Source organism: Pararge aegeria, chromosome 2, assembly GCF_905163445.1.
Source record: "Pararge aegeria chromosome 2, ilParAegt1.1, whole genome shotgun sequence".
Lineage (NCBI taxonomy): Eukaryota > Metazoa > Arthropoda > Insecta > Lepidoptera > Nymphalidae > Pararge > Pararge aegeria.
The window spans coordinates 9,350,523-9,369,514 of NC_053181.1; the positions used below are offsets into that span (position 1 = coordinate 9,350,523).

An 18,992-nucleotide genomic window follows, 5' to 3' on the forward strand; every position below is an offset into this window, starting at 1 on the left:
TTGGTAAAGCGAGCTCGAACGATTAGGGCGGGAAAGAACAAATCCCTTGTCTGCCATCTTGGCTAGACCATAAAGGTCAGTTCGTTGTTTTAAGGCACATGGGTGTTTATAAACCTGTCATAGGATGTACCTATAATACCCAGATTTATAAGAACTTACTTACTAACACAGAAGTGAAGGCAAACTAAGGTTACCTTTTGTATTCTACCTTTCTAAGTTTATTCTTTTCTTGTCGATATCCTTACCGTTTGTGTCCAAATAAAGTGTATGAATAAATAATTTGAGTTATTAATTTAGTTAAGATCTAAATAAATATTTTAAAATGAAAAACAAAGGTTCTGTGGGGGATTAACAATATTTACTTACATAAAATAAAATTGTAGACGGAAGCTGTTCGTTCATTTATGAACCGTCTAAGGGTCGAAAGAGTATTCTATTGTTTTTATTCCAAGCAAATTGGCTTATGAAAGTGATTTAAATTTTCCAGAGATTCGATTTACATAACGAGCGATTTGTACCTCATAAAGATTATTACCTTCTGCCTCGTTTTATTTGCAGATATCTCCGTTTTACCTTTAGATTTGAAAGGTTAACTCACATAAAAACCTTCCACTTAACGTTGATTCCGTGATGTTTGTTTTAAAATGTAGAGCTTAATTGATTTCCGACCTCGGGGATTTAGTGATTACTTTTCTTATTTTAGGTTTCAATGAAAAGTTTTAAGTGTACGCTAGCCAGTAGCACCTAGTCGTGCATGAGCGTTGTAAGTGAAAGGATTTTATGTCATCCAGAACCTTTCACTCGTGGAATTTGTTTTAAAAGTAGAGCATTGATTTATCAACGAGTTCCTATTTCGTTATTACTTTTCTGTAATCAACTATATTAAAAGAAAACGTTTAAAGAAGGCTAGTATTTAATTTGCGACAAAATGAGAAGGGTTTTAATTGTTTATTACATTTTATTTGGTAGACAGAGAGTATACAATCAGTAGCGGCACAGACTTGGGTAACATGCGTAGTAAAGACAAAGAATTACACCTTGTTCTCCCACTTAAAGGTTACCCTGCACTTGCTGGTTCAGGTACTTCGTTGGGGATAATTAATTATAGCACAAAATAAAGCTCCCGTGAACGGATCGTGATGACAATATCATAAACCATTTAGTAACAGGTGTGGGATGAGTTTCAATCTTTCAAGCGACAAAGTATGAAGAAGATATGTTTGAGGATGTTATTTATAGCACAGAATTTTAACTTTCGTTAATAGAAAGAGACTAGATTTTTGTCACTCAGTTTAAAATAAAAGTTAGCCCAATTTAGCTGAAGCTTTTAACCAAATTAGCTCGGGTTCGGAGTTTCTAGTAACAGGCTTAGCACTCTCGTAAATATTCGACATACAATTTTTATTTTAGCATAATATCGACGGCTTCTACTCCTATTTTAGGATTATTTGTTTATTTTGCATACTTCCATATTGTAACGTCGTATGGGATCTTGTTATAATATAATAATAATCTCTTTATTTCAGGCAAAGCTCATATTAATACATTTAAAATAACAATATTAAAGAAAAGATAAATAAATAAATAACAATATACAATTTCGTTATGGTTATAGCTGCTGACATAGACACTATATACTACAGAAAAGAGCTATGCGATCGATATACAAACTTAGATCACGCGGATCCAGATTTAAGAAATAGGTATACTTATAATAGCCTCGCAATATATTTAAATAATGTTTACAAAACAAAACTTTAGTAATAATAAACAAAAAGTCGACATAAAAAATTGACTTACTAGAAACAGACATATATTAGTCATATATGCATATCGTCTAAGAAAAGTACATAAATCCTTTGTGGGGATGGGTAAGTGATTTTATGACATGATACCGAAGGCAATATTAGATCTACCTTTACCTAAGTTTAAATAATATATTAAAACACATTTAATCAATCGTGGTTACTACACGATAACATGATGTTGGAAAAGAGCAATCAGCTTAATTTCTTGCCGGCTCTTCTCGTTGGAATCTGCCTTCCTAATCGGTGGTAGAGTGACTACAAACAGAATGAATTGATGTTTCGAAAGTGCTTATAAACTAGGCCTACATTAAATAAATTAATTTTAAATTTGAATTTGAATTTAAACATACATTTAAATCTTTAAGCCATTCTGCGTTAAAAGTTGTGTTTGCAAAGAAACCAGAGTGGGGACGGAGTGAGAGAGTATTACTCTCTCACTCCGTCCTCGATAGAGAAAGAGTGAGAGATGCTTTAGGGTTAGTAGGATATCGAATATATAATCGGAGGAGTCAATTTAATTTGAGACGATTATTTCATGGTTGTACAGGGGCTATTTTCATGTAAATAATTGTACTCCTGAAATGTGTAGGTAAGGAAAAATAATCAGAATAACCTTTTACAAAATATTTTTGTCCCTGAATACATTTTGTCAGTAGTCAGTGAGAAAGTGAGTCTGAGAGTGACTACTTTTTTCGCAATCAGGCATAACGACCAAGAAAAACCCCGAACACAACTTGTGTATTATATTTTTCAGTTTATACGTATAATAATAGTTCGTTTGTTTTAATTCCAAAAGCTGTGCGCTATCAAAACTATCTCCCGACAAAGCCACGTCGGAATATGAAATACGTGATAATTTTGTATGAAAGTGGTATTTTTTACGAACAGAATTCTGATTATTTTTCCTTACCTACACAATTTTAGGAGTTCCTATTTACACGAACAGTTGAAATTTACCTATTAAAATAGAGATTATAGCAAATCTAGCTACTAAAAATCGTGAAAAAAACAAAATTTGTCATACAACAAAAAAACAAGAAATAAATAATTTCTACAACATTTTTAAGTTCGTGCCGAGAAAACGTAGAAAATTACTAGTACTATCCTTGCTACTATATAAAGGGAATACGAAATATATGATCAATAGGTTACTAACCACATAATTCACTGCATTTTACTTGGCACCGACTTAAAAATATTGTAGAAAATATTTATTCCTCGCTTTTTAGTTGTTTAATATCATCATCATCATATCAACCCATTACCAGCCCACTACGGGGCACGGGTCACATCCCACAGTAAGAAGGGGTTAAGGCTGTAGTTCACCACGCTGGTCCAGTGCGGATTGCCGTACTTCAAACACCTTTGAGAACATTACGGAGAACTTGGTAGTAAGAGGTATGTAGGTTTCCTCACGATGTTTTCCTTCACCATTGAAGCAGCTGTGATATTTGCTGTGATTCGAACTCGCTTCCCCCAAAGTGAAATACTTGGAATAAAAAAAAAAGCCTCATTGAATTATTACTCACAAAATTACTTTTCAAGTAATGTAATATTAAAGTTTGATCAATAAAACTCCTCCAACAACCACAAAAGGGTACTGAGATGATGACATACATTTGAACAGTAATTGTTCGCAGCTTGACAGACCTGATCGTAAATTTTATTTTCACTAAGATTAAACAAGACATTCTGCGGTGAGGCGGTAATAAATGTAAATGGCTGCGGATCTTCCATTAAATTGAGACGGAGGATCCAAGACTGGGGGTCATATTTTCGGTCCTTAGCCAGTCAGAGTGCCAAATTATTATAGTTTATGATATTGTTTTAATTACTTCCATTACATGTAGTGGATGTTCTTATTTAAGTAAAAATAATATAAACTATTTGATAGAGGGGTTGTAGAGAGATTACCCATATTCGGTATAACTAATACTTGGGATAGACAAATGATTATATGACAGTGTTCATAGAAAAGTAATCCAAAGAATAAAATTACAATCCTAACTTTAATAGTGATAGTTTGTGGGTATGAAGCTTGAACGTATATGGGAATTATAGACCCTTTTTGTTGTTTCTATATTTAGCTTATTCCTTAGTTGCCTAGTTACTCCGTTTGACGTTAAATGCAAACACAGCTGATGTTATGGTTGTCACTGCGTATTTTTCATGATAATACATTTATTTCCCTAAAGAAAAAAGGTATGGACAGTGAATGTTTTACTATCCACTTGCTGCGCCCCGCGGTGTTACCCGCATTGAATAGTAATTTTATTGATTAGCTAGGATGAGAAAGGAACACAACCTTTAATTAAAAAAATAAAAATGTTCCTCTATACCACCTTTGGGAATTTGATGTTTTTCCAGGACCAAAAATACCCTATTGTCCTCTCCTTTCCCTTTGAAATAACTCTATACATAAATCAAGTGAAGTAGGGACAAAAAAAAACATACACTCTTTCGCAATTATAATTAGACTTATGTATGGATAAATCTGTAATAGCACCCCATCGGCTTAGTTTCCAACTAGCTTTATATATATTGAATCTCTCTCCCGAAATATCAATTAAGTTGATAGTAAACAATTAAACACTGGTTTAAAATTTCGTTTCAAGAATTGTGATAAACATTGCGATGGTCCGTCCAAATTTGTGATCAAATTTATTCTAATAAGACCGCAACTTTTTCAAACAATTTCGCAAGTTATAATTTCGTCGGTTTTCCTTATACAATCATCGTTTTAGGTGACGAAAATTTTGTTATTTTTCTTACAATTTCATATTTTATGCTTTCTCTTACTAAACGATGTATTATCATTCTAACAAAAAAAATTCTAGAGATTCTTCATAAACAACTTAATTTAGTATGCATATCAAGGAGACTGACCGGTCATGAAGTCGACCATGAAACTATGGAAATAACTGGTCGCTTCCTGAACGGGCTGGTAAAACATCTTGACAACCTTCCTTTTTACTTATTCGCGTTTCATTTGAATCGATAATCTTGCTTACTAGAAGATAAGATAAAAATACTCTTAACATCATATTATTTTTTTCAAATATACAATTAATTGTTATTACACTTCATTATCTTTAGCTGTTAGTTGTACATAAAAAAGGAAATATCGAATGCAACTTGATATGTGCTGTGCATGTCAGTTGCTGTCAAATTCGGTGGTGTACTCTGCGTTTACGTCATTGAATACTGATAATTGGAAGTAACTCTATACCAGATCGGGCAATGAACTTGGGTAAGATAGTAGTTAATGGTTATGGCATGAATACTATCTAAAAATACAAGCTAATTTCAAGCTAATGTTTGTAACTTTGTGTAGGTAGGTTTAGCTATTTCGAATACTTATGTTTCAAAATTTGTCAAAAGTACTTTTTATGAATGAAAGGTGACTTCCACCTTTCTTGGTGAGCAATCTGATTTAAGATCGTGCCGTGCGCTGACGCTGTGTATGCCTTATCATAGGACAAAATTTTATAAGCGTTCGTTTAGCGTACGAGCTGTGGAATTGTGGAATGCGCTTCCATTGAGCATACGATGTTCCAAATCACTGGCGATATTTAAAAGAGCAGTTAAGGCCCATTATATTGTTAACGACTTTTAATAGTATGTATATACTTACTCATTTATTGTATGTTAATTTATTATATATATTAGTTTATTTTTATATTTATTGATTTATTATATTATTTACTTTTTATCTATTTGTGTACACTAGTTTATGTATTAGCATGTAGTTATTCGCATGTATGTATTTTAATATTTGTACCACCAGCAGTCTATTCTCCTCTTCTTTTTTTTCCTAATTCTAAGGTTGCCTGGCAGAGATCGCTATTAAGCGATAAGGCCGCCTTTTGTATTACTACTTCTTTCGATGTTTCTGTTTTAGTTATATTTTAAATATGTTATTGTTGTGGTATACAAATAAAGAGTTTAATAATAATAAAGGTAATCTATTTCCTTTTTTGTATTAAAGTTGACCGAAAATGAAATAAAATTTGTGAACATGTTTGAGGGATTTTTGTATCAATTAATGTTTATAAAGTTTTAAAAGTGATGAATAATTTTAAGAATAATATACACACAATTTTCATGTTCATCACAGAACCATTTTGCAGTTGTGGGAATCGAACCCACGACCTTGGAATCAGAAAGCAGTGTCGCTGCCTACTGCGCGAATCGGCTGTCAAATTTCTTGCTTTTTAATTGTAAAAAAAAGTTGGTTTTATTTTGTGCACCACAGAAGCTGCAGCGTTTCTATTCTTACTGCACCTCTTTCTTAAGCTGCGTTGTAGAATGGTTGCGGTAAGTGTGAGTATAAAGCCTTAATCACGATTCGAATTAAGTTGGGCCATCTATATAATAACAGAATTGAAATCACAGCATCCAGGTAAATTCCGAAATGCAACGCACTGATTTCAAAATTCAACTTATGACAACCCTTGTCAAAATCACCTGTGTCTGTTGAGTACGATTCATTAACTTTGCTAATTGACTGTTACTTTTCACAGGGGCTGTACTGCCGTGTCGTCTATTCCTGCTAAACGTTCGTCAATAATTCACACATTAATGCGTAATGACCTCAGTAATGACCGAACCTTCAAATATGGTTTGGCTTGGGTTGTTATGGTGACCTTGTAAAATAGTGTTCAATAGATTTGAACAGTGCAGGCTTTCTTTTTAGTTTGATATTTAGTCTAGCTTCTAGGCAAGCGCGCCCCATCTTAGACCGCATCATTGCTTTACATCAGACATGATAGTTGTCAAGCGCACGTCTATCAATAATAAAAAAAAAACAGCTTTTTAACACGATCTGTTGGAAAGTGTAAAAGCTTAAGATACTCGTATGTCATAATTATTTAAAAGTCTCATATTTTCTCTTCATGCATACATTTTATTTCTTTCTTGTTTTCATAGTATCGAGGTTGGAGTAATTAGAAAAAAGTAGACGATGCAGATGATTGAAAATTAAAAAAAAACTAAAAAAAATAAGTCGCTTTTCAGTGAAAAGATCATCATATATATCATCATAGTCTTAGAGTCTATATAATATTGAGAAAAGTTTTGATGTGGAGTTCACAGAAGAAAAAAGCTGTTCAATAGAGTAAATTAAATCAATAATTATTTAATATTTATTCAGCAACCAACAAATCGTTAGTTATTAAAGAATATTGTAAATATTCCACAAATAAGTGAACAGGTAAGTATGAACAAAACACTCATTCATACAGCACACACTCACATACACACACTCGACATACGATATATATTGGGAGTATCATAAAAAAGAAAATTGATACTATTTTTTAACACGTTACAAATTTATTTGTACTGCAGCTAAAATGTACTTGCTCAAATAGCTTTCAAGGGAAAACGTTGTGACGTCTAAGAAGATTACGGGATAAGTATTTTCTTAACAGAAATATAAGAGTAAATAACTGTTTTTTGTCATTCGGTAGTTATCACCTGCTGTCAGCCGGTATGTAAGACTTAGTTGAGCTCGGGCGTGTTATTTCATAAAGTAAATATTTATGAGGGGAAGGAGTTTTCTCGGGCGTCCTCCGGTAAGCCGCCTGATCCAAAAAGACATAAACCTCGAGGGATTCAGTTGTAAGTTCACAAAGGCAACGTTCGGTGCTTTTTTATAGTAAGTTCCCGCGTACATATTTGCCTTTTTTCTTTGTGCTTACATTGTATTGGGTTAGTTTATTTTGTAGGTTGCCCCCTTATTCGTGTCAGAATATATGGTGAGTGTAAATGGCTAGATGTGACAACAATAGGAATTCTGTACAGGGTACATTGTGTACTGGTGTACCTAGTACCGGACCTTGCAATACAGTTTCTCAACAATAAGATGTTCGAACGAATCAACATCGGAATTTATCAAATGGATTCGATATTTCGATCGATATTTTAATCTTAAACATGTTAAATCAAATGTTTTAAAATAATAAACGCACTTACTTCGAATAACTTTTATGAGTATACAAGGTCAAATATACAAATATACAATTGCTATATATGACTGATAGCAAATCTTATGATAAGTTTGGCCTCGGCAACATGAGAAGTGTGGCTTGATTGGAAAAACATTCAGGCCGAGAGATCCAGGTTCAAATCCTGCCAGTTCAAAAAAACTTTAATATAAATTAATGGGCTTAGTAACGTTATATCCAATTAGGCGACGAAATTGAACAAAAAAAAGTTATAAATGCAGTTCGATTCTAGTTAAACTAGGTTTTAAGCCAATGTTTTTCTTAATAATCACTCTTAGCACCTTATAATAAGGGATCGAATCAAGCGACGAGTATTTATTTGTTGGAAATTATTCGTTAAGTAAGAAACTAATTGACGGCATACAAAATAACTTGGAGGCCACGATTGTTTTGTTCTGTCCGAAATTCGGTATTCGGTACCATTGTGCTAAAGGTGCTTGAAAACGAAAAAGTTTGAAATAAAAATAAAATATCAAAAAAAGCAAAAGCAGGCAAAGCAAGTCAAGCGACAATTTAAAAATGATTGCTCGGTAATGGAAGGACACGCAGACGAACAAACATTTTTTCGCATTTATAATATTAGTAAGGATTCATTTGCATTTTATCACTGCATCTGAATGTTAACAAAACACATACCTAGCCTTTGAAGAAAGCTCAAGCTACCTTCAAAATTTATTTACGAACGAATAAATTGAAAATATTAAATGCAATGAGATAAGGTACCGTTTGAAGGATGAGCTAAAGTAAAAGAAAAGTACGAAGTGAATAGGGCTCCACAGGGTTTATGTAAATTTAACGCGAAAATTTTTAACTTGCCGAGACTAATAATATTATTATTTGCAAACAACAGAGGCTGTGCGCTTAAGATATTTCAGCATAAAACTTCCAACTTTATTATAGACGAGCAATAAATGCTTATGTTAAGCTTGAAGTGAAAACTTTGCTTTCCTAAATGTTTTAAAATATTACGAAATATTTAATATTTCATTCGAAAATGAGTATTTATTTATTTAAAGCTAGTATTTCGCATCAATACCACAGCTTAACTAAAAATATCAGTTATGCAAGTTTTTAAATAATATTAAAATAAATCACATCGGACTTATATCTATGAAACAAGAATTGTTAAGCACTTTAGGTAGAACGGTATAGTATATTACTTGGCCGGTTTTTACAAAATATTCAATTTTCGATATTAGAATATTGAGTTCACACAATGTTAACCCATTGGCGCCAGGCAAAGGCTGTCTGTGGTTGTCTCAAGGGAAACTGACGCTGTCTTTGGAACCGCAATTTAATTAAAGCAAAATACAGTCTGTGTATCTGCCCGACCAGTTAAGTCTATAAGTGAATATTATAGAAAATCTGTTCTTTGGTGCTATTTATTAACTGAGTAATATCTTTGTCACAACCATGTAAATAAGAGATCAAGGTATAAGTTATATTCGAAATATAAATTCTAATTGTTCCTAGTTTTATTTGATTTAATATTGCAGTTGAGTTCATTCACATGGAAAACTTTTTAATTGATACATTAATAGCTAAAAATTCATTAAGCTTGTCATAAATTTGGTTATATGTAGGGTATATAGAGCCAATCATTGTGTCATATAAACAATGCAAGCTGCTTATTTCCAGCATTGTGATTGACACACACACACACACACACACACACATACACATTCATTCGCAGACACATTCTCACACACACACACACACACACACACACACACACACACACACACACACACACACATATTAACACTCTGTCTAGAATAAGCGGTAGTATAATGTAAAACTAGTAACATTATCATTAATATTTTCGGTATAAATTACAAACTAATGTATTCTAGCTAGAAAGCACAACAACAAGTTCATCTGAGTGTATTGTCTAGCGATTACTTTTGATGTGACAAAAACTACCTAATATATTATGTCCTTATTAAGTTTTATCTACTATCGGTGTCAATAAACTTTTTGGTTTAAATTTTTTAGATTTTTCATTTTCAATAAGTGAGTAATTTAGCCTATATACGAATGCGCTTATCAATCGACTGGACTGGGTCTTGAAAAGGGGATAACTGACCAAATTGAACCTGAAATGAGAGGTAAGCAGTCAGTCCCCGTCACTTTCACCTGACTATTTTATCGGTATCATCAAACATTAAGTTGGACTACGTTAACCTAAGCTCGCCTGCCCGAGTTGAGCTGGGTCTATAAAACATATCTAAAGAGAATGCCCAAGCTGTACTTAAATATTTAATCAGAATAATGGTAATGGATATTAAAATATACACATACACTTATATTTAGATTCAGCTGTGACCTAGTTTGCTTGGTCACCTCCAATGTGAAATGCCAATACACAAAGGTATCTATTTCCCGGTCGCCCTGCTATTACCAACTATGGTAGGAGTCGCGCACGCGGTGGGGAAGGGGGTGCTAAGAATATCCGGTCGAAAAGTAAGATATCACGTAAACCCATAAGATTAAAATATAAAAAAAACTCCCAACTTTCAATATCGTGCACATTGTTCTACTAGTCAAGCCCTTTCATTTGAGCAACAAGCAACTGGATCGTAAAGGCAGAGAACCATGTGACGCGCTTATAAGTTTTTGATGATAATGATTACTACAGCCCCTGTCTTACGATGCTACAACCTACTCTTTTCACTTTCTGTAAACCCAATAAAAACTAGTAGAAAAAAGGTCCTTTAAACAGGATACCTTGTAAAGCCTATTTGTTCGTAAGCTCCTGTCGGATTTTCCCGGCCAGCGGTTCATATCTTAACAATATCAATCCGCCCCCAGCCTTTGCGGGATTTGACGCCTGCTGGAATCTACGTATCCATGTAAAATATATATTGTTGCTACCCAATGTGATAGAAATTTTCAACGTATGCTTCGAAGGTATTCGGAATAAAACTCGACACATTTTCTTACTATTTTATGCATTCTTTCTTGCCGGGATTTTGAGCTTCGGATGGATAACGGTTAAATTGTGCGAATTTTTTCTTACGTTATGTTTCTTACAACGGTGCCAGTATTCGTAAATTTAAGCACGCGAAACAAGCAAATCTTATATTAAATTATTTTTATACGCTAACGTTAGGACTTTTATCCTCTATTTAAATTCAACCCCCGAGGGTTTAATTTTTGAAAACTGTGTAACAGTACTTACTTCTTCATTTTTAATTTAACCCGAAAGTAACAAATTTCTTAGACATAACTTAAAATGAAAGACTTTCATGAAAACTTTCTTGCCCTGTTCAACCCCTTTTAGAATGAGAATAAAAAAAAAATGCTTCCTTAAAATTCTGCCCCTATCTTGGAGTGCTCAAAGATATTCACACAAAACTCAAAATATCTACGTTTAAATCTCTCTCTCTGTTTTTATATACAAAAGAGACTGAATGATCTATCAACCTACAGATTAAACCTAAGTTTTTAAAGGAGTTAATTTTGTCTATCTATAAACGACCGTTTTATTATCATGTATTCAAGCGTAACTTCATTTGAAATAACTTGCATTCAGGAGTGTAAATTATTGTACCTACTCGAAATAGACCAAATTGAGTTTTGGCAAACTGTAGTTTGTGCACAGTCCCTTATTGGCAAACCATTATAGTATCTAGTGTTTGGTCAACAACATCATTAGTACATTGAAATTATAGGTATTTTGTGGGCCAATTACATAACTGTATTGTAGCTACAGCTACTGTTCTCTGACATTGGACTCCTACGTACATTGTGCGGAATTGTGAAATGTTTAAATGCATTTTGTTTGTGATTTTATTCCGAACTTAATCCAATTTTATGAGTAGTAATTTTTTTTTATTATTTCAAAAAGTCTCGCGGGGGCTATTAAGGAGGATAATTGAGGACGGCTGTGTCTTCTAAGTTACTACTACCATCTACTGATCACCAGCCCGGCGCCCGGCTAACTCTCCCGTTCGAAGAGTCCAGGAGTAGATTGTTACGTGACTGTTATTAGACGTAGACTGTCATCGATGTTGTATGATTTTAAAAACTAAAATGACAAACACCAAAAATCGTGATCTTATGCGTGCAAATTGTAAAAATAATACATTGTATTTTTTTAGTTCATTTTTAAAATGTTACTAGTACGACTGCAAACTCTGTAGATTCGGTGTTATTTTTTATTATTATAAAACGTGTAAATTAAAACCGAAATAATACTTCACAGGCTTTAGAGGACGTACATTATGTCTCTCAGACTTAGAGAGAGAGAGAAACCGAAACCGAAAAGCTGATAGTTTTTAAGTGAATCACTGCCATAGTTTTTAATGATAGAAATCCGATACAGCCCTAACATCACTTGCAAAATTAAAATCATCTGACTCCTGTCACTTTATCAGCATAGGTTCTATGAAAGTCTTTATCCTAAATGGGGTTGTCATAAGTAAACACTCAGAATGTTTTGAATTCGTTTGTATGGAAAAATAAATATGCTTCTTCTGATTTAATATTTTTACAGGGCGATTCCTAATGAAATATACTTATGCATCTTTCAATATTATTTCGTATTTCTGGTACACGTTGTATATTTTTAAAGAGATTTACCAAATTAGTTCTTATGTCTAGTCTTCAACTTTCCAAAAAAATGCTTCAATTAGGTACACACTTTTAAGTCTTTTTTCGGCGTAGGAGGATCGACTTGATTGAGTCTCTATTAACTGCTGTTGTAGGGAGGCCCTAAATGTTTTATTATTATACCACTTATTTTTATTATACTTATAGCCATTTCAATTGTAATTATGAGTCTGTGATACTTAAATAAATTATTATTATCTTCTTTCATTTTGGCGTCTCAGCTTTCATTTGGTATTTAAAGTGGGCAGGGGCATAAATGTAATGCACGCCCAGTAGCATTAAATAAGTAAATAACAGGTTTGGTGCACAAAAACAGGTGCAATTTCTAATTCCTTACTTTCAAAGTCCTACTATGGCAATAATACTGCAGCTACAATACGACCAAAACGAGATTAGGCGTAAGAGCGATAGCTTAACGTGCTCTCTAAGCCACGTAGGGGAATCACCGCCAATTATAAAACTCTGCGCTGGTACTAAGAATGACTTGATACAAAATCCCAATACTATTCATTGGCCCGATCTGGGGATCGAACCCAGGTCCTCGTAAACTGCAGTCGAATATGCTGACCACTAGACTGACGAGGCAGTTATTAAAGGAAATCAGGGAAAGTGAGGAAAACCATCGCATATAAACAGAACACGTCGTGCAACGTGCTGCCCTGTGTCATTAACTGAGGCGTAGGTGTATAGCATTATGTGCCTGTAACTATACCGGTGCCCAAGCCGTTCACACCAGAGCACAGCATTGCAACTATTTTTATTTTAAAAAAAAAAAATTTTTAGGATGTATAATTTTTTTTTTTTTTTTATTAACGATAGGCCAGCGTTTGACGACAATCATGCTCGTTAGAAAGCAATGATGAGGTCTAGGTGGGAGCACGCTTGCCTAGAAAAAGCGTATTCACTCTAGCCTTGAAGGTACTCAAATTATACGTGGCAAGAAACACAGTTTTAATTTAATTTGGGTATAACCCTGCGAGCATACCGTGTTTGCCGCTGGTGGCTGCCGCGAACGCGGTGCTAAGTACCAATAGGTGCACGAGCATGCTCCCGCGTACGGCGCCGGGCGCGCATCGAGTCAATCACAGCAATCACCGCTTACATGCACTTCTGTAACAAACAAACCGAAATTAATATTGGATACCAAAGCTGGCGTTACTTTGCGGAATTCCATGATATATTATGAAAATTATAGTTAACTGATCTTCGACAATGTACGAACCGAAACCGGAGCATCCTCAGGAGATGTTGAATTTACAATGAATAATTTTTATGTCAAAAATTCGCCAAACGGTTACGGAGCGAAACATGCGTAGAGAGTACAATGTCGATGCTCTGTTTGGTGTGGAGTATAAAGATTGAAGAAATTACAAATTACGCCATACAGCTCTCCTACTTTTTGCAAGTTAAGTTTAATTTTCATAATGCAATCGAAATATAAATAAGAATAAAAGTAATCTCATCTTTGTAAATTAACAACTCTTCTTTTCAACACAAAACTATTATATTCATTACACATATTTAGCACAATTAAACAGTAATAATTATCGCGCTCCGTTTTATTAAAAATTATCAGCTTTCATAAAGTATTTTGTTTAAATTAACAAACAGTTATAAAAAACTTAAAGATCGGCATTTTATAACTCGTACTGGAGATTTTCTTGATTTTATATTATCTGCATACCTTGTACATACCCTCTATGCACGCCACTGTATAAAAATATGCATTATTATTTTTAATATTATCTAGCATGTATATATATATTGGATAAAAGCAGGCATTACTTTGCAGAGTTCCATGATAAACAATAAAAATTAAGCTTAATTTGCAATACTCCGCGAATAGCAGGAGAAACTATACGGTGTAATTTATAATTTTATCAATCATAACACTCCACACGAAATAGATCTTTGGCAATGTACGCTCCGGCACCGAAGCATCCTCAGGCGATATTGACTTTACAATGAATAAATAATTGTGGGTGCTACCATCAAATGAGCATTCTCAGGAGATGTTTACCTTACAATGAATAATTGTGGATGCTACCGCCAACATCCACAATATTCATTGTAAAGTCAACATCTTCCAAGGATGCTCCGGCGTCAGAATGAAACAAGCGTACAGAGTACATAGCCGAAGATCATTTTTGGTGTGGAGTATAAAGATTGAAGAAATTATTAATTTCACCGTACAGATTCTCCTGCCTTAGTTCTACGAGCTACGTTCCCCGCCAATAGCTCCTTTAGCTTAGCGACTCGTTGAACTATGTCGGTATCACTATTTTTTCTACGTATGTCATAATTTCTGATTTGATCATATTGAGCTACTACGGACCTTCGCTCTCTCCATTGCCCGCTAAGTGTCTATGATAGTTTAGTTTTTAAGGACGGTAAAAAAATAGTAGTTTCTATTTTTTTTGTTAAATTTAAGATAGTAAGAGATTATGTGAGATTTATGAAATTTATGCAAAATCATCGTCATATTTTCGAACTATAAACAACTAACTGCCAAAATGTTAAAGACAAGCATTTTCTAGATTTCATGTTTTGTAAGTTTTGTTTTCATAAATAGGTTAATTTAAACAAAGGTAACTTAATGTACTTAAATAATCTATGATATTAAAGAATAGTTTAATAAAAAGCGGCCGATATGTGTGATCAAAATATATGTACGAATAATATTATAAAACATTTTTTTTTTGCGACAATTCAAATCTACCAATGTAAGACTACCATTACAGTGAAATGGATATTACGCAAATTCCGCGTAAAATCAGTTTGTATCAACATTAATATTCAACTTCACTTCCACGCAGCGTGCGTTTTGCGATGGATGTGCAAACGTCGCGGGCACACATGCCCGCATTTCTCACATAACTGCGAGACGTGAGTTGAAACCTTTCCTATTTACATACACGTATTCAGCCGCTGCAACTGTTCACTCGGACACGAATGTCGCACAAAACTATACGGTTTACACTTTCAACGAATGCGGAGTTCTGCATTAGTTAGTGTTTTACACGTCGTGAAATCTGGAACAGTAAAAGTTTTTTAATATTTTTTTAGTCAAGAATATACGCAAAAATTAATTATTAACAGGTTATAACCACTCTTTAAATTAAGCATAATCTCAGTATAAGCAATAGTTTAATTTTCTTCAAAAAACATTAATGGTATTCATGCAATCCATCTCACCTCGCCAAAAGATTCGACGACTTCCAGCCTTCCGAACAAGCCGGTTTCCTAAAAGGCTTTAGTACCATAGACCACAGACATACACTACGGCAGGTTATACAGAAAACCGAAGAGTAACGGCCACTTGGCTTAGCGTTTGTGGACTATGAGAAAGCCTTTGATTCGGTGGAAACCTGGTTAAAGTCACTGCAGAGATGCCGAATGGACTACAGGTACATCCAAGATCAGACTACGAAGCCGATTTAATTGCAGCGAAGAATGCGACTGGAAGATGATATCTACCCAAAGCATCTACATTAACGGTGAGTACATCACTCAACTTCGGGTTTCGACTTTAGGTTTCGACTGCCGTTTGACAGAGATTCTGAAAGACCATAATACGACGCTCAATGACCTAAGCAGAGTCTTTCAACAGGTGCGCCTACGTATGAACATGAGCAACACGAAAATTACGTCTCACACTCATGTTCCGCTCCACCGAGTAAAAGTTGGGAGCTCTGCACTCGAAATTGTAGACACCCGATCCAGTTATGTAGGTCCAATTTTGAGAAAGAGGTAAACTACCGAATCAAATCGGGAAGTTTACCGAAGGCTGCTGCCCCTTCGGGAAACTTCGTGAAATCTTTTAGTCCAAATTCCTCAGTGCCTAAAGACCAAAGTCTTCAATAGTGCGTGTTGCCAGTGATCGAAGAGTGAGAGGCATCTGAAACGTGGTTGTTGACTATGGGCCTTATAAGAAGGCTCACAGTCACTCAGCGGGCGATGGAGAGGGCAATGTTGGGAGTATCTCTACTTAAAATGAGGAGATCCGTAGAAGAATCAGAGTTACCGATATAGCTTAGCGAGTTGCAAAGCTGAGGTGGAAATGGGCGGGGCACATAGCTTGAAGAAACAATGGACGTTGGGGTTAAAAGATGCTGGAATGGCGAGGTACACGCAACGTTGGTCGGCCCCCAATGAGGTGGACAGACGACATCAAACGAGCTGTTGACGTGAACGATGGTTTAATTAATCTCATGAGTTATTTCATTTTCAGATATATTATAATTTTATAACTCTTATAATTGACATTGTTATCTATAAGTACTTATTATATAAAAAAAATGTTAAGGAATGAAATTGTTGATATAAGTATGTGGTGTATCAGGCCGTACAAGTTTCAGATGCAAACGTCACAAGCAAACAGGCTCGCATTCCTTGCATGACTGAACGCTAAAATCTTCGTCCCTATTTACAATCTCGCATCCATTTGCTGCAACAGTAACTATTCACTCGGACACGAATGTCGCCGCAAACTATCCGTTTACGCTTTCAACGAATTCCGAGTCCTACATTGCTGCGATAACAGATAAAGAATTAGGGATGTGTGACTCAGTTATTTTTTTAATTATATTGCAAGATACATTTGAATTAAACACTAAAATTCGAATTTGAGAATTAAATTGGTTGCCATTAAGGAAACATGATGCTGCGATTTCATTTAATTTATTTGGAATCAATTTTTTGCCATTCCTTAACTTTCGACAAAAATGAAAATATCCTCCCAGGTCGATCCATGGAATAATAACGAAGTATCGTCTGCATAGCAGATAGTAGTGGCATTTTCCAGCAGTAATTCATGGATGTATTAATGATTTTTTTTTTTATCATAAAAATAGAAAGTGCTCCAAATTGGGTTATTTAGATCAAGTGGAGTATTCTAATGTGAAAGGACTTCATTTGTTCAACCAGTTTAATGTCACAGACAATCTGTCGACTGGTCTGACACAGTGGCAAATGCAGTGGTCTTATAAGTTTGAAGTCCCAGGTTTGATCCCCGGCCGGGTGTTTTATGAATTTCGTCTGGTCTGGTGTAAGGCTTTGGCCGTGTCATCTTTGACTGCATCTTTGACACTTATCGTCAATATGGAATTTGGAATGAGCTTACTTTTTTGGAATAAAAAAAAATTTGGCAATCGCAATGTATTTTGATTAGCTGAAAGATACTATTTCTCAAATATATAATATTAGTGAGATGTCTACAAATTGAGTTAATATTAACATAACAACGTTAATGTCTAAGTCTTTGACGCAAATTTTGACGCCAGTTGTACCACAAGGGTTGTAAATTTTATAGTAACCAACTGTACCGTATAGTTTGTGATAAGTGCTTTCTAATAAGTGCTTATTTAGCAGGGTAATTTTTTTGTAGAAATCCTTCAGTTTACTGATTTTTACGCACCTTTGCTTGACTGCTTGTCAACCCTAATAAATGCGTATTGCACGTAAAGTAAGATTTATAAGTATGATAAGTCCTCATTGAATCTAGGTTTAAAAAGTCGTTGAAATAAAATAGTATTTAAAAATCAAGAGATAAGTAACCTTAAGTATTAAACTCCAAACAAAGTTTGCTAAGTTAACGCTCGGTTGCGTAAGGAAAGATAAATATGACTTCACTTATTTATTTTTCTACTATCTGTTTCCGCTACTCCGTTAGCCTTAACAGTTATTCGAAGCAGATTTATTATTAATAACACATAAAAAATTAGATCTTTTGTTTGCCAAGTTACTTATCCATAATATATATAAGACCGTGGTCGCTTAATATGGGCCTCATAAGAATGCTCACAGTCACTCAGCGGGCGATTGAGAGAGCAATGTGGAGAGTATCTTTACGTGATCAAATCAGTAATGAGGACATCTGTAGAAGAACCATAGTTACCGACATAGCTCAGCGAGTCGTAAAGCTGAAGTGGAAATGGGCGGGACACATAGCTCGAAAAAATGATAGACTTTAGGGTCCCATGGTCCTGGAATGGCGACCCCACAGAGGTAAACGCAGCGTTGGTCGACCCCAACGAGGTGGACAGACAACTTCAAACGAGTCGCTTGGAAACAAGCCGCACAGAACCGTGGATTTTGGAACTCCCAACAAAAAACCTATGTCCAACAGTGTCTTCAATGATGGATGGATGAAGTGATGATGATGATATATAAAACTACTGGCGGGGGACCGCTAGTCAAACTCAGGTTCTACGGCAAAATGAAACCTCGTACGACAATTGCATTGTAAGTAATATCAACAGAGCACTTGCCTCGAGAGTGCGTTATATGGATGTGTAAACGTCGTAAGGAAACGTTTATTTACATTCTCGTATCTGCAACTCTAAACTTTGACACGAACACGAACACACGAACGAACATAGTAAATTAACGTTTCTGCTTTCAACCAGTGCGGAATATCTATTCTTATTTTTATAAGGAGGAAAGATTTTCTTTGTTTGTAACGAAAAGGCTCCGGAAGTTATGGACCGATTTTAACCATTTCAAAGTGATCATAGAGCGTAAATAATCAAAAAATGGTCATCATCGATTTAAATGAGTAAAT

The 18,992-nt window shown here is 34.7% G+C and overlaps 1 protein-coding gene across 1 annotated transcript in view; it reads right to left on the minus strand.

The window, feature by feature from the left end:
• LOC120633682 (lachesin-like) overlaps positions 1–18,992 on the minus strand; it is a 337,749-nt gene that overhangs the window by 53,555 nt on the left and 265,202 nt on the right. The window contains exon 2 of the mRNA XM_039903999.1: positions 13,416–13,540. Within this exon, the coding sequence (XP_039759933.1) occupies positions 13,416–13,476 (61 nt within the window). The 5' untranslated portion in view covers positions 13,477–13,540. The remainder of the gene's footprint in view (positions 1–13,415; positions 13,541–18,992) is intronic.